Source organism: Bradysia coprophila (genome assembly GCF_014529535.1).
Source record: "Bradysia coprophila strain Holo2 chromosome IV unlocalized genomic scaffold, BU_Bcop_v1 contig_81, whole genome shotgun sequence".
NCBI classification, from domain to species: domain Eukaryota; kingdom Metazoa; phylum Arthropoda; class Insecta; order Diptera; family Sciaridae; genus Bradysia; species Bradysia coprophila.
In genome coordinates, this window is record NW_023503375.1 from 2,321,017 (window position 1) to 2,337,707 (window position 16,691).

General features: G+C 33.2%; 1 protein-coding gene across 5 annotated transcripts in view; it reads left to right on the plus strand.

Annotated features, from left to right (window-relative positions):
- The window catches only part of LOC119072386 (serine-rich adhesin for platelets-like), a 72,194-nt gene that overhangs the window by 34,424 nt on the left and 21,079 nt on the right, over nt 1-16,691 (plus strand). For all 5 annotated transcript variants that reach the window (XM_037177590.1, XM_037177589.1, XM_037177592.1 and 2 more), the window contains 3 exons: nt 3,196-3,292; nt 13,947-14,304; nt 14,400-14,487. In XM_037177590.1, the coding sequence (XP_037033485.1) occupies nt 3,196-3,292; nt 13,947-14,304; nt 14,400-14,487 (543 nt within the window). The remainder of the gene's footprint in view (nt 1-3,195; nt 3,293-13,946; nt 14,305-14,399; nt 14,488-16,691) is intronic.

The window sequence follows — 16,691 nt, forward strand, 5'->3', positions numbered from 1 at the left end:
TCATATTCAATTTTCAGACATTCCTTATCTACATCAACGAAGAAAAAAATCCGCTGAAAATTGCAAAAACTTAATGCAAAATCACACCCACCTTTTAAAAATTATTTACCGTTTATTAACTTGCTTTCGTTCGATAAATTTATGAATAGCAAATCACACCCAGTTCATGTAAAATATTCAACAAAAAATTCAATTTGTAGCAATTTAACATAAAATAAGCAAATAAATTAAGAGCACGAATTTAACAACGTTACGATTTGCATGCGACTCGAACGCACAGGCTACATGTCTGCTTAGGCTTAGGATAGCCTGCTGCAGGCAATAAGATTCAGAAATGGCTATTCATCTGTTATCGTCGGCGAACACAAAAATAAGTGGATGAACTCTGCCCATTACCGTCTTATATAGGAAAATCATAAGTTTAAACAAATGAAGTAAAAGATTTCACCTCTGCGTGGAATACAAGAAACTTTTCTGTTTGAGATATTTTTGGAAGTAGATAAAGTAATAAAATTTTGTGACCATAAGCGTTTCCAATCAGTTTCATCTAGAATATTGATATGTTACACACGTTAGCGTGAGAGCACAAGTACTGATATATTTTGTACGAGTCTAATCAACGACTTGTGGTTTCTTTAAACGAAGTTCTTGAATTTCTTGAAGGTGGGGCACCGACTTTGCCGACAATTTTTTCATATAAAAAGTTCAATTTGACTAAACCTTTATACCCAAAAATTTATATTAAAGAAAACCCAACATCGTACAAAACAAAGAAGTCGTACAACTGCTACAGAATGTACACATACAGCACTATAATCCTCGATCCAATAATCGATACGTTAATATCAACATCATAGCCCACTGCTCATATGTAACATGGTTACGAAATTATCGAAATACACTTGACCTATTTCAATCGACTGATGGAAAAATGCAAAATTGATTTTCGCTTCGATTGATCGATCTTTCAATTTCCTGTGGTGGAATTTACATCAGATTATAAGTTACTTTTATGTGTGTGTGTGTTAGAGTGTTCGTTGCTCGAATAGCAAATTTAATTTGTTTGATGTTTGAATTTAATTTGAAAAAAGAAATAACATTAAACAGATTGGTGTAATATGATGAATTTAATACACTCGGACGTTGAAACATTACGTTGATCGAGTTATGCGTATTGAATAAACAATTATGTGTGTGCGATGTTTTCTTGACCTTGTACTTCATTCAACACACATGCATATTTCAATTAAACTATGGGTATAGTGGTACGATATATTAATTAAGGCGTAGAAAGACGCACTAAATTTAGTTATAATTTTCTTCTTCTTCTTCTTGTCATCACCTTAATCAATCTTAACATTTTTTAGGAAAATTCATGATCGTCTTGAAAATGGTTCAGGGCCTATTATTTGCGAAATCTTCGAAGGTTATGAAATTAGTATTTAGCGGGATTTCGTAGAATTTCACAAATTCAGTTAAATTTCACAAAGTTCTCGAAATTTCGTTAAAGTTCTGAAATATCGATAATTTTTTGAAAAATTTCTATTTCGTTTCAATAGGTACGTTAAATTTTGCAAATTTCTCAAATTTCTTTTTTTTTTTCTTTTTTATAAATACATTGAAACGGTTAGTCATAAGTTATCGACATTGACGACAACGACAAAAATAAATATATAGTTAGACGTATAGTGAAACTAAAGAAGTACAAGATGTGGTATTCATTTAAAACAAATGAAGTAACAGATCGTTACATGACGATAGGGTTTCTGTTTGTAAAAGTTTAAAGAGATGATGTACCTCGACCACTTCATATTGAAAAATTAATTTTTAAAGTAATAGATTTTCATCACTAAATACATATCGTATCGTATTGCGACCAGGCATTCAAACTAAGCTTCTAACAGCAATTCAATTAAAACAATTCAGTTTTAAAATTCGTGTATTAATTCTCAAGTCAACTGAGAACTTTAAAATTCTAACACATTGAAAAATTACAATAATTTCCTTAGTTTACTGTGGATACTGTGCAATGTGCATAACGTGCTTAATATAAATTGACCACACATAAACTAGGCTATTGCCACAAAACGAATTGCGAGTTATTGTAATTTTTTAGGATAAGACGGAATCTAACAAATTTTAATCTATATGAATCGATTTGCATCTGTGCCCTGGACGACGTTCAATACAACTCTGTCTTTCCGGTAACGTCAATGTAATTCTTAAATGATTTTCGTTATAAATTCACATATGACAACGATCAGTAAATCAGAGGTATCGTTCACAAAATCCTTCGTTAAAACACCTTTGTTCGATTGGCTAGTGTCTGTAACATATCGACCCTCAAAACTAATTTCAGAAAATTTAGAAAAGATTTTCGTTCATGATTCAACGAAACTCGACACGGTATAACAGTAATACTTCTTCGAACCGAAACAATGAAAATGTCTTGCTTAATATGACTATATATATCATACATCAAGGCAATAAGTAAAACCAGTGTCTACGACCGACGACACTTCTGTTATTTATCAACTTTATCATAAAATTCATCGTACGTTGCATGCAATGACACTCTCATTATGAGCCAATTGAATATATGATTCCTAATGAATAGACATTCACTAGAAGATTTTTTTAAAAATGAATTCCTTATGAAAAAACAACAACAACAAAATTACAATGAACTTGAACATATGTCTTCATAGTTTTTTATGGATTTTTTTCATTTTATTTTTCTTTCTTTAAATGACGTTGCAAATGGAGGTAATACTTAAGTTAATGCATAAGACACTGTCTCGCCACATAACTTGAGATATTGTAAAAATCTGAAGGAGAGGAGAAAAAAAAACGAAAGAACAGCAACTCGAGAATGCAACATAAGCAAGTATTTTAACATTGAGACTTGCAGATGAATAATAATGTTTTGAAAGATGACAACAAAAAACCCATATAGTGATTATCCAAACAGAAAATAATAAACATCTAAGAAACGAGAATTGTATGTGATTGCAGCATCAAAGTAGAAGGAAAATAGCATGGAGTGGTATATGCGAAAGAAGAAAAAAGTAACGATTCAACAGGATGTGTTAATAAAGATTTTTTAGTGATAAAAAAGAAATTAGAAAATATATTCCGAGCAGAGAAAAAGTAATCAGGAAAGTAATTTTTGGTTTTTCTTTTGAATTTTTCCAGATGTCAGCTGGTCTGATGTCTTGTGTACGAGAAAATTCACCACCCTTGGAAATGGGGGAACCAGTTGCTATAGCATCACCACCGCCAGACACACCAGGTGAGCTTATATATATGATTATCACTTTTTTCTTCGTTCTCTATATATTTCCAAATAAATCAAAAGGAAGGCAATTCCTTACTTGCGATAAAAACATTTTTTTTCTGTTTTTATATTTCGAGGGAACTAACGGTTTTTTTTAGCCAAAATCATTCATTCCTCCGAGCCTATCTGGATAAATATTTAATATTTTTTTGTAGGGAAACCTTCCGTGAATTTCAAACGTTTAACAAAATGGAGCGTTCAAAATTACTTAAGGTTTTCGTTCATGTTTCTTTTCTTTCGTTTTTTTTTATGCAGAGCACATATGGTGCCCCATTCAGAGTGGAAAATGCGACAACATATTACAGTTGATTCGAATTTATTTGATGTTTTAATGCGTGTCGTGTATTGCGTTGTGCTTGTCCATAAATTGCTGCTGTGTAGCAGAATTTCTTTGTATTAAAAAAGAGCAAAATTATTTTGTCAATGACGTCAATTGGATGAAAGTTTTCGATTCATTACTCTATGAAAATGACCCAACAAGGAACTTTAAAACTCAACAATTTCACCTCGAGTCGATGGTGGGAAAATCGACTTTCTTTCCCCCAGCAAAATAACGACAAAATTTCCGAAGTGTTTTCCACCAGAGTCTCGACACTCATATTTGATTTGTTTCGTTAACGGTTCATTCTTAGTTCTACTTGAAATTTGATTGGTAAAACCCTCAATACACCTGTTTTGCTTTTATGACTTAGACGAAGAATACAAACTGCTTTGAGTCATATAAAGGTCAACCAAACGGCGACATATTGGTTGCAATTAGTTAAGAAAACAAAATTTGTATTTGTCATTCTGCTTTTCTCTTCTCTTCTAATTCAAACAAATATTGGCAGTTTGATCTAATCGCATGATTCACATCAGATTGCGGTGTTCAATGAACTCGAAGAAGTGACACAGGAATCTATCGTTCCACTATAAGAATGATTGAATCAACATCTTAATTGTCAAATAGTCTTAACAGACCAAAGCTTTTCACAAAACGAGGCCAACAGGAAGCGACTGCAATGTTCTGATGTGAGAGACTTTATAAGAATGCCTGAGTCTATACAGTGTTCAGTCTTTTTTTTACACAATCGGTACACCTTATACGTAGCTACCTACATTGTAACATTTCGAATTCAAATGGGTCTTGATTTAGAGTGAACACATTACTCGCCATCGCAATAAATGAAAAGAAATCCTTTTTATGACGCATCTACATCCACAAAGCCTCAATCAACAACTGTAGTTGCATAACATCTTCCGGGAAACATTAAAAATTTATGACAAAACAATGAAATTTCTAACAATGGAGTAAATCTGCCTCCGTTCTTTTCCATATTTTTTTTTCTTCAACAAATTTGCATTATATTGAAGCTTGCACATATTTTGTATAATGTGAAGATACTGGATTCATGATTCATGAATTTGAATGTAACATGGTAAAAGCCTCATCATGAAATACGCCTTGTGCGAGCGGAAATGTACAAGAAATGGGAAAAACGTTGACGATATATTTTTCGCAAGTAGTAGCTTTTTGAAACGTTTTTAACGTCTTTTGTCATGGGAATTTATAAAATTATTCGTTTCCATCTTCATCTGGATGTTTTTGAGATATTTCAAAGATTTTTATTATATTTTCTGTGTTCATTTCTTTTCATTGAATACTCAGTCGTAACATCTTTGTATTTCGTCTGTCGTTCTTTCTTTGCTATGTAAGGAAGTATTTTAGGTAATAACAGGTCAGTACAGAATAGTTATGCCCTGCGTCCATTTTTGATAATTAAATTCATCAAAATTCTTACAAAATTCAAAATTTCATTTCATGAATTTTTAAGAATTTTATTGAATTTTAAGGAATTTAATTCTCAGAAATACAGTGTGTTCATTTCTAGAAAACACAAGTTATCATGCAATTAAAAACTTCCGAGTCTATGATAATTTGGACGGAAAATTTACATTCGCTAGGTAATGTACAAATTTTGCGCCAAAACATCATTGACTGGAAACACTTAATTTACTTCCATTTATGGAAGACGTTCGTTCATTTGGTTCTCATTCTTCCGAGGTCCTTGTTTGACTTATACCCAATACCATTGAAGTAACTTTTTTTCTATAAAATCTGCAGGGCCGGTCTGGCTCGACAAAGCCCTTCGGGAGCTACATACCATACCACAAATTTATAGAAAGTCCAGAAATTATAAAAATTTATACAAAATTCTTAAGGACCCTTCGTGAATCGTCCTATTTCACAGTATAGTTCGGGTACGATTTTGAAAACTGGACGTCATTTTTGAATGACGCCTTACTACTTACTAGTCTTTGGGTTAAATGTACGTACATGTTCTTTGGTTGAATAAATCTATTAAATTAACCTTTCCTCGGGAATCGAGGTATCTGTGGGTGCACTTTCAGTCCGTCTATCCCGAGTTTTATCACCTGCGTCACGATATGACCGACCTATCGTATAGACTGATGATACCACACATTTCTCGATAATTCTGTAATTTATCTGCACAAAAAATTTTTTTTTCAATAAACTCGAGTTTTCTTATTGTTTCTTTTACCCTCTTTCCACGTAATTGAGTTTCTATATTTTTATTATACCAACCACTCTTTTCACTAAGAGTCTTACCACCAAGAAAAAAACACAATTGAGATTTCTACACAAACACTTCACGTATCCACATTTGCTAAGGCCAAATTTTGACTCCGTAAGGAAAATAAAAATTCCACTCACATGTTGCAAAAATATGGAAATGAAAAATATTTTAGAGAATTGGTGTTTACTGAACGTTACTACGTCGTGCCTAAGTGGCCTATTTTGGGTCCTATTTTATTTATTATATTGAAAGGTTGATTGAGTTACAGAATGGAGGTTCATACTATTCGAGTCATCTACAATGTGATATGGTTGCATTTTATGCACTTCCGTTTCAATCAATTACTGCTGTTGAAGTAATAAATTTATCGTAACAGTGCAGTTTTCTAGAATAAATTCCGAGCAACTTGTTTAAAGTTTTATGATAAAGAAACGTAAACGTTGAGACATGGTAGTGTGGATATTTAAAAAAAATGTTATAGGAACTGGAACATGAACATAAATGTCTCTGACATCGTTATTAACCTTTTACCATCATCTGCCTAAGTATTCATCCGAAAATAATCACTCGATTATGAGTGCCATATATACGTTTGTCCATAAAATTCTCACTTGTGAAATTTTTACTGCCTCTAATGAGGCATCTTAGCACTCAGCTTGTGAAAAGAACATTAACAACAAAAATATATGCAGCACACATTCAACGCTCAGTTACAGTCTTACAGAGCAGGTAAAACAGAAAATTTGGAGTAGGAGAACGCTGTTCCGAATAAATTATTCGTTTTGATGTTATTATAAGGTACATGATTTGCATAAAATAACGAAAAAAAAGAGATTCAAAATTATACTTCTACTTTTGCTACTTATGGATGGATGTGTATTATATACGATATGATATGCCGGTTTATTGTTCAACACACTTTTAATGTTTTATCGTGTAAAATTTACAGCAAATTTTCAATTCAACCAAAAATTAACGAACCACAAAGAAATTATATTTGGTATGCAAATGATTATTCACGATGAATTCGACAACAGCTGTTGGATACGTGCGCTAAAAGAAGCACATAAAAATATAGGTCCAAATTGTTTATTATGTTCCTTCATTCTGTGTGCTTTTTTTCCACACATAATACAATATTTGGTTATATATTAGCTCTCTGTACGTAACCATTAATCAACATTCAACACAATATACAATAAGCAAGAAGAAATTGTTTTTTTTGTTTTGCTGTGATTCGAACCTGCATTAATAAAACCAAATTCAAAACTCTTTTTTTTATCAGGTTTGTAGCACAGACTTTTGCGCCGTTCACTGATTTTATTCCATGATTCACTTCACTTCAAATGGAACGTCAATTAGTGGCACTTTGTTCGTTTAATTACATACAATTATTTATTGGCTGCAATGAACAATTCACTTGAAGTGCATTATTATGTTCAGTTAGTGCTACGGAAAGTTTTTATTGCATATTTTCGAAGCATTTCGTATTGGTTTTTAATTCCCGAACATTTTTTTTTTCAATTCATTTTTGAGGAATTTATTTTATTTCTTTCGTTCATTTCCGTTTATTGCATCGCATTAAAACCTATAGCAAAAGAAGCAAAAAAAAAATATCCGGAAAATATGAGATTTCCTCTCTCTTCAACGTATAATACACGCCGACATTATGCGCCATCTAACGCCTGTTGCTTATGCAATGAATTGTTATTGTTATTTGTTTTTCTTTGAAAAAAAAGAGAAGAAATTTCTCAACTGAAAATTGTCGATTAACATTTTACGGTTCACTTCCATTTGTGTTTTCAGGCGCTGTGAATTTTTATATCCATCCGATATCGATTCAGGAAAATATGTTGAAGTCTGCGTTCCAACAATTAATTTTTATGACAAATTTTCTTTGCAAACTGACGACGACTGTGTGATAATCATGAGATTTTGGTAATTATTTATCAAAAGTTGGTAGACGTTTCGAATAGGTCAGTGAATTCTTTGCTATCATCAGGAATTATTATTATTAGCACGAGAGTCCACCGTTTTTTTTTTACTTCTTCATCAGCCGACGGATCGAAATCATTGTGATACTGACACACTTCATCAGATGATAATCATAATGTCTACGTCTTTCGTTTTCACCACTAGTAGGTTTAACGAGATCACCGCAAATTTAACCCGTCACAGACGGCAAGCTTATTAACCGTCTTACTATTCAATTTATTACTTCATTTGATCGAAGATTTTCATAGATTTATTTTAGAAATCTTTTACTTCATTTGTTTTGAACATGCTTATTAGTCAGCACTTGTCGTTTATTATTGGTGTCGTCGTCGATACCAGATGACAGCCAGATGATAATTTGTAGCTTACAGGCAATGATTGCTTATTTTTGTGCAAATGGGCAAAAATGAGCCTTAATTGTTTAAAAAAATGATTTAAAGAATGTCTTGGCCCAACGCACCATCATCACCACAAATAGACAGTATATCATACATTCGACTTACACTTATAAAAACAAGATCTTATACCATTAAGATCTTCATTTTGACACCAACCAATTTGGATTTTGTTCGATGTAAAACATCTTAGATATTCAAGAGACCATTTATCATATTCTTGTTAGACCCCTCTTAGCCCCTAGTCGTACATATATGAAACATGTTTCTCATTAAACAAACCACACCATTAGTGGACCTATGTAGAACGAAAAGAGCTCTTAAAAAGACAAACCTTAATTCGACGTTTTGTTGTTTGTTTACTTGCCAGTTAACATTTATCAGTTCGATTCAATCACGCACTTAATGTCTGTAAAACGTGAGTCAACATGTAAGCGCAGGCGATTCAAACTTCCGCTCTCAATTACAATTATGCTGAAGAATGTGTGAGACATTGTATTATTAATCATCGTTACACGCAGAAGTATGCAATTTTAAACAATGAAATTTATGCAATACAATAGCTAGGCATAAATTAATGCAATAAAGGGCAGCTGAAAGATTAAAAAAAACTGTACTGACTAAAGGACGACTAGTTAATGTACACCATTATAGTATGTTGTTTTAAATATCTACAAAATTCCTACTTCCTTCGTTCCACTCATCATTTTACAAATCGGAACACAGTAGAATCATAAGATCTGTAACTTCGTTTGTTTAAACTTCTTTCCGTTTTTTAAAAACAGAGGCAAAATTTCTAGTTTGTTCACCTTAAGAAAACACAATTTTAGATTCATCAGTCTTAAAAGTTATCGATGGAATTTTTCAGGCAATTTAAGTGATTCTTTAGTTCATGATATTTTGGCGCAAAATTTGAATTTGCTAAGGTGTTCTCAAGTTTACCGCCAAAATATCATAAAAGGGAAACACTGGGAACGTCGATGACTTTTAAAACTCAAAAAAATCTCAAATATGTTCAGAACTGAAAACAACCCACTGTACAAAATCTTGTACTTCATTTCCTTTCACACATTTTTGTGGCATACCCAGAGCGCAGCCCTTATTTTTGCCGTCGTTGAAGATAACAGATGATTAGCTGTAGCCGTTCCACACCGTCATCCAATGTGGTGAATGGTACCCTAAATCATGGTACTCCCCCACACACACTATCTACATTTTGCACTTTACTTTGGCTCCACTGTATGAACGAGTTCGTGTTTCATACTGTTAGTCTAGATACTTACAATGTCGTTGGTTTCCACATGATCTTAAACTGTATACACCACAGCTACGTATATATATAAATGCACGTTTACACACTCACCTTCAAGTCTACCCAATACGTAGAAGAAATAATAAATATTTATCACAATATTTATGTGTACTAAAATAATGTGCAGAGAATTCTTGCGATTATTGCCATAAATGGTTCGTTTCGTTGAATATTATTTGAAGTGGAGCTGATAAGAACACAAATGAATTTTCACACATTTATTGTTTGTTTATTACGTTTTCTTTTTCACAAGAAATTTTATATATGTAAACATTAGCAAACAATATTCACGTTATATTGTCCATATTAAATAAGAGGTGAGATAAAACTTAGATTAGGTTAGCTCGTTGCTTGTTGAGTGGAGTGTGGATGCGTATCAAATAATTTTTTTTTTTGATTTTATGTATATGCGGCAACAGCTACTGGTGAAGAGTATTTATTGCAACTCGATTCGTACGGAATTTTACAAACGAAAAATGTAAATGTCTTATATCTTCTGTTGTAACATACTTTCTGTTACCAAATCTATGATATCATATTTTTCGCTATGTAGTGGTTACCAGTGGTTCAAGAGTTTTTTTTGGAAAATTGATTTGCTAAATTAGTTAAAATTGTCCAAAATCTGCTAAAATCTAAGCGAATTTTAGACAATCTTAGCGAATTTTGGAGAATCTTAGCGAATTTTGCAAAATATTAGCGAATTTTGTAAAATGGAGACACGGGTCCTATATATAGCGAAATCCACGATAACACTAGTGAAGTCATAGATTTGGCAACAAAGATACGTGACTACAAAAGAATAGCAAATCAATTTTTTTATAAAAATAGGCCCTGAGTCCATGAGTTGTTCTGGACCATATTAATTGGAATTTGCCATTTGCTTCGTCGTCAATAACATATGACTTGTGAAATGTGATTTCGTGTCTGTAAAACCATATATAAATATACATGAGTTTCGTATGCTTTCCTCTTTGATTAGTCGTCCAGAGTTACTAGCTTTTATTTGGCTGCATTTGATAGTCCAATCTTTGGTTCTTCTTTTTTTTCTTAATCAGCCCGTTAATATCCACTGCTGGATGTAGCCTCTCCTTTTGTCTTCCATTCTGAACGATCCATTGCTGCCACATTGTCCCCACCATTCGCTTGATCGAGGTCGTCCATTATCTTCTTTTGTTCCGGTCATGTAAAATCTGATCTCAGGTTGGCTACCTCATGTTCTCTTTCCGTGTGTTATGTGCTTACGAGTAACTTTTAACAATATAAAAGTAATTCCAATTTTCCCACCCATACACACGAGATAAATTACTATCAATTGTTTACTTGATGAAAAGAAATACCATGAATTGCCGAATCAATAAAAAAATAATATTTTCTCAAGATTTCTATCCGAATTAACACAATGTTCTCCTAATTAACTTTGCACTGCGAAAAAAAAAAATTGTGCCGCTCTTTAAAAGCAATACGATGTCATCAATGAACAAACATTTGTACAATAATTAATAAAACAGAATAAAAAATTCTTATCATATCGATGACACTTTCCCGTATTATATGTACCGAATGTAATCTAATCAATAGACCAATAGACAAGCAAATAAACGGTTTTCATATTATTACCGAGTCGCATCGAAAGCAGCCAAGTCGAAACTTATTGACTTAGCTTCATAGAGAAAAGTTTTTTTTCTTAAATTTAAATATTCATATTTAAGCGCTGATAAAATATTACCAGCGAATCGTTGTGTCAATTTGTGTTGTTATTCTTCTTCTGCACGCATTCAAAGATGTGAAAAAGAAAACATTGTTTGGTTGAATTCATTGGTGGAAAAGTAAAATCAAACAAATGAGTGTGTAGTGTAAATAAATAAATAAATAAAAAAATTTAAAGAAGAATTAGTGTAACGGTGAAGAGAGTTTTTTCTTCTTCATAATTTCAAATTGTTCATCTTCAGTTGAACTTTGTTGAAGGTACACGAAAGACATAAACATTTTCTCCTTCACGTTCAATTCGAAAAGATTTCACGTGTTCAGGTTTTTTTTTAGTTTTTATACACACAAAACGTTCAATATATACTTCGCTACGCGCGTGCTTTTCTCATTTTTCTTTCGGAAACAAAACGAGAAAAAAAAGTGTAATTTTGTCAGATTCAAAAGACTGAGCTTTGTGAAAGAGAAAAACTTTTAATTTATTATTGATAAACGGCCGTGAAATTAAATTAATTAATCCGGCCATTACGGTGCATTTGAGTGAAACCGAAGACTTTTCTTGTTTGGATGTTGTGATTGAAAAGATTACAGCCCGCAATTCGATTGAGCAACATATCGGGCAAGTTTAATTAATTGACGAATGAATCTATAATAATGAACATGAACGATCATCATCATGCAAAATCAGCACATTAAATTTAAGGCCTCGTTGAGAAACCCAAATATTATTGTTGCCGCTCGCAGCCTAGCATAACGTAGATATATAGAAAAATAAAAACAAAAGCAGTGCTAATTGAATCGAAATGAATATAATTAACAGGCAAAAGTTTGGCTTTTATTCAATTGAAATGTAATTAGCCATAACGTTCTCATTAATCAGACAATTTGAAATTATATCTTCATATAGTGAGTGAGACTACTTATTGACTTTATTTTCTTTTTGATGTCTGTAAAGCGCGAAATTTCTTCGGATAAATGGCGGTACACTTTTTCGAAATAAATTTCGAATCTTTGACTTTTCAATGAGGAAAGAATTAATAGTGCAGTAGCATCAGAATCAGAAATAATGATACGACCAGACCATTAGTTCTTGATCGATGGAAGCAAAGAGAATATGGCTCACTATGTTAGCTATATAGCTTTTACGAGCTTTAAGCCTTTAAGTAGTGAGGATTCTTTTGAAAAACAGCCTACCGATATCGGACGGATTTTCCAGTGGACTTTTTTATATGTGTCCAGAAAGGTATTCGACCCTAGAAGCCGAAACCACTTTTGCACTTTTCTTACAAAAATTTCTCCAGTTACAAGAGCTGTACAGGGTCGTGTGGGGTGTCATTAGAAAGGTAATCACACGTACTATTGAGCCGAATAGGGACTTATTGTGTTTAAAATTCATCGACATTTACGTTGTTCCAGTATACCTATTACCAATACCAAAACCAATACCTGCATAGTACTGAAGTACTTCAATGACCTTTTGAAAAAGACACTTCCTATTCCCATATTCATCAAATCTGTTTCTTTTTATGTTTAATGTCTGAGGCTAAATCTTTTACTTCATTTGTTTTGACATACATTTTACTGTAATGAGAGATAGCCAGCCAGAGCTCATCACTTAATTTTGTTATCGCTGTGGATAACAGACGACTAAAAGTCCTTAGCAAGCTTTTCGCTAAAATGATACTACTGCACTACAAATAGGAACGACAAAACCAGTTACATCGTTTCGAAGGTATAAAAGAAGAAATTATTTGCCTATGTCTCATCATCATCATCATTTGAATGTTTAATTGGCCTTGAATAAAATTTGTTTGTCTAACATTCGCTGGAAAAATGTGTTTATATACAACAGGTCTTTACGGAGATGAATATTCCACTTTGATTATGTTTACACGAATTAAACACAGATTTTGTATAATTTTGCTACTTACCATTTCATTAACAGTGAGCATTGTGAGTGAGGTTTAAGGTGTAGAAAAATGAAAGTGCGAGAAATGGATTTTAGTGGCGGTTACACACTGTTGTTTGAGATAATTAAAAGAAGAATCTGGTTCTGCAGCTTTTTTCAACTGAGTGTTGGGTGCACCTAATGTAGGTTAATTTTTGTCAAGGCTGAGATAACGGTCTAAATTTGAAGTTAAATCAATAATTCTTTTCATCCTTACCTTAGTCTAACATTATCTCTATCTAACTTGACTTGACGATAAGTCTCTAAGTATCACTACGAAATTAATTAGACGATAACGACAATAGACTGACTATATATGTATGTTGTACACGTGATAGAGTTGCGGTGTAGATTAGACAACAGAAAATAAACGCTTTTCGTATAGTACCTTTGTTGCGGTTATCTCTTATTGCAATTTGTCTTGTCTTTCTAACAATAAACATTGAACCGTCTCTGGATTACAATGCATTATGAAACAGCGTAATTGTATGTATACAAAGAAGCCGTATTGCTTGTTGGTTCTTTAACCGAATAAACCAAAAAAAAAACTGATAAAATATCGATAAGCCAAGCTTGTTCGCGATCAAATACATCGCGTTATCTATAAACATCAACAATGCTCATTAGGAACAAAAGTATCTTCCACCCAATAACGTATGAACCATTCCTATTTCAGAAACACAAAAGCGTCGACGCTTCCATCCGCTTCGAAATTTACGCAAAATATTTCGCCGACGATCGGTTGCACAAGCAGACACCATATCACCGACGTCTAGTTTAGACGATACTACCGTTGGCCGATTGGGTGCAGCGAGTGAAACGTCTCCCGATGGAAAGCACAAATCACAGCATCATCATCATCACCACAGTCACCAAATTACCAGTAGTGTTTCTGTAGGTGGCGGATTTTATGCGAAAAAGGAAAAACGTGAACGAAGTGCCGATAGTGCTCGAGCTAAGGAAGTGGCTGATGAATTGGATAAAGATATGACTGACTATCAGAGAAGTTTGAGTGAGGGACGACTGCTGGATAGGTGAGTGTGAAATGAATTTCTTTTTTTCGTTGTCACGATGCGGTCAACGGTGAAGTCATTGAATCTTCTAAATTTCGAAAAAAATTCTATTGTAGCGAATTCAGCAGAGATGGATTATCACAGAGTCATGACAGCGTGTTCTCAGAATCAGCAACAGCTAGCAGTCTGTCAATAGTTTTAAAGGTAAGTTTCTTTGTTGATTTTTACCGTCAAGTCTGTCCATTCCCTGCCGCTAGAAAATTACGACGCGTTAATCGTTATTGACTGAATAGTCATATAGAATGGACTTATGGTGTGACGTGCGATTAGTGAACAAGTGTGAAACGAATTTCGTTCGCGTCGTTTGTTCCGCGTGAATGCATAAATGCTTTACAATTATAATTAGCACTCGAACATCAAAACCTGCGGCGCCAAGACACATATCCAATAACTTCCTACAACATTTTCTCTCTTTCTCCGACGCGTAATTGTCTGTTTACAACGAAAAATATCCAGAAATTGCACAATTTTGATTTACATAAACTTCTGGGTATATCAGTCGTGTGGTGCTATAAATTCGAAAAGCAAAACAAGTTATCAGCAAGACTCACCTCTTGCTTATAAAATCTTCTCTACTCTCATTTAAATATTTCCACATGGCTACATGGTTGTAATATGACTTGAATATCCAACGTTACGAAGTCACGCGTTTGAATAACATATTAAGTAACGACATGTTGTGTATGCCTGTCTTGTCTACCAGAAATAAAGAACTTGAAAACTTGTTAAACAAAATTTTTTATTTTAATTTCGTTAAAATTTCTATTTATCTTTCGGCTTTGAATTCATGTAATTAGATTAATTTGCATTACAATTTTGTTTTTTTCGTTTCGGTTTCATTAAAAATCTCCTTCAAAGTACCCAAGCACACACAAACACATTATGCAGTGAAAGTAATTTTCTCAATTTATTAAAACGAACTACAATTGATTGATTGATTATAGCGTCAGGCCGATAATAACATCGAGAAAGAAAAAATGTGTAACATGCGGAAATTGTAGTTAAAAGATTGTGGGATGCATAAGATGGTTGATTTCTATCTGCTGCGAGGTAGAAACGATGGTTTGGTTGAGATGAAAAAAAAAATATTTACAAAAGAAAAGTACGGCAAAAGAAAAGGGAAAATGAAATGTGGTGAAGAGAAGACAGTGACACCCATTTACCAATACCATTTTGATGGATTTATCGTTTTAGATAGTCTCCACTGAGTCCGGAACAATACAATTTGCATAATTTTGTGTAGGTAATTAGCTTGAAGACCGTTGCCTTTTTTTAAACTCATTATTAAAGTAACCAGCAAGCCCCGCTTGTTACAAAGTAACTTAGCAACTGGAAAATTTGACGATAGATGAAAAACATTTCAAGAGGGTAGAGTGGATGGGACATAATCTGGGTTACTGTTGAAGTTATACTATAACTGTTATAGTGCTCATAAGCCTCCATAAATCTCTAATCTTATTCGATTAAAATTAGGTCTCATAATGCACTGAAAGAGATGTATCCAAAGTGAAGTCTTGCAATGAAAGTTCAAACCAGATATGGTATGTCTATACAAACCGGAGGAAATAGCGATTTCATATAAAAAACTCACCTTTCCTCCGCTCCATACAAATTCATTTTTTTCCGCAAAAATGTGAAGTTTTAAATTCTGAACAATATTGCCGAATATAACATGATCCGGACCTCAATGTGGATACATGCCTTTCAGTGGTCCCTAGACTATCACAGTAATCGTTCAGACGCATAAAAGTTTATCACACTATCATTGAATCTAGTACTTCATTCTAGTCTTTGATACAAAATCTATTACTTCAATATTCGTATCATACATTTTGCTATAAGAGAACACTAACCAGAACCCATCGCTTATTCTTCTTGTTGTTTTGTTGTTAGCAAATGACCTTGCCGTTTCTATAACAATTTTTGTGTACTTCTGTCCATAGTGGATCCTGTCTAACGTTTCATTTAATTGCGTTTTAAACTCAATTAATTTTTCGCTAATTAAGCACTTCAACCTCGAATTTTAGTCTGCACTTACGATTTTCTTCATTAATTCTTACCTATTTGCACAGCCACGAAAATGTGTGCTTTACATAAAGTCGTACTGAAGCTCAAAAATGGTAAATCCACACTGCCTTCGCAAAACTTATTCACCACAGAGAGCCTGTGGCACACCTTTGCTTATTTATTTCATTCTTATTGTGAATGATTTATGTGAAGATTTTGTCTGATTTAAAAGCAGACATCAGCCCGAATTTACACTTTATCGGTGTAAACGATAAAATGAAATAAAAACAAAACTCGTTTGTTGCTCTGGATATTTTTATTTTACTGAAAATTCATTTGAC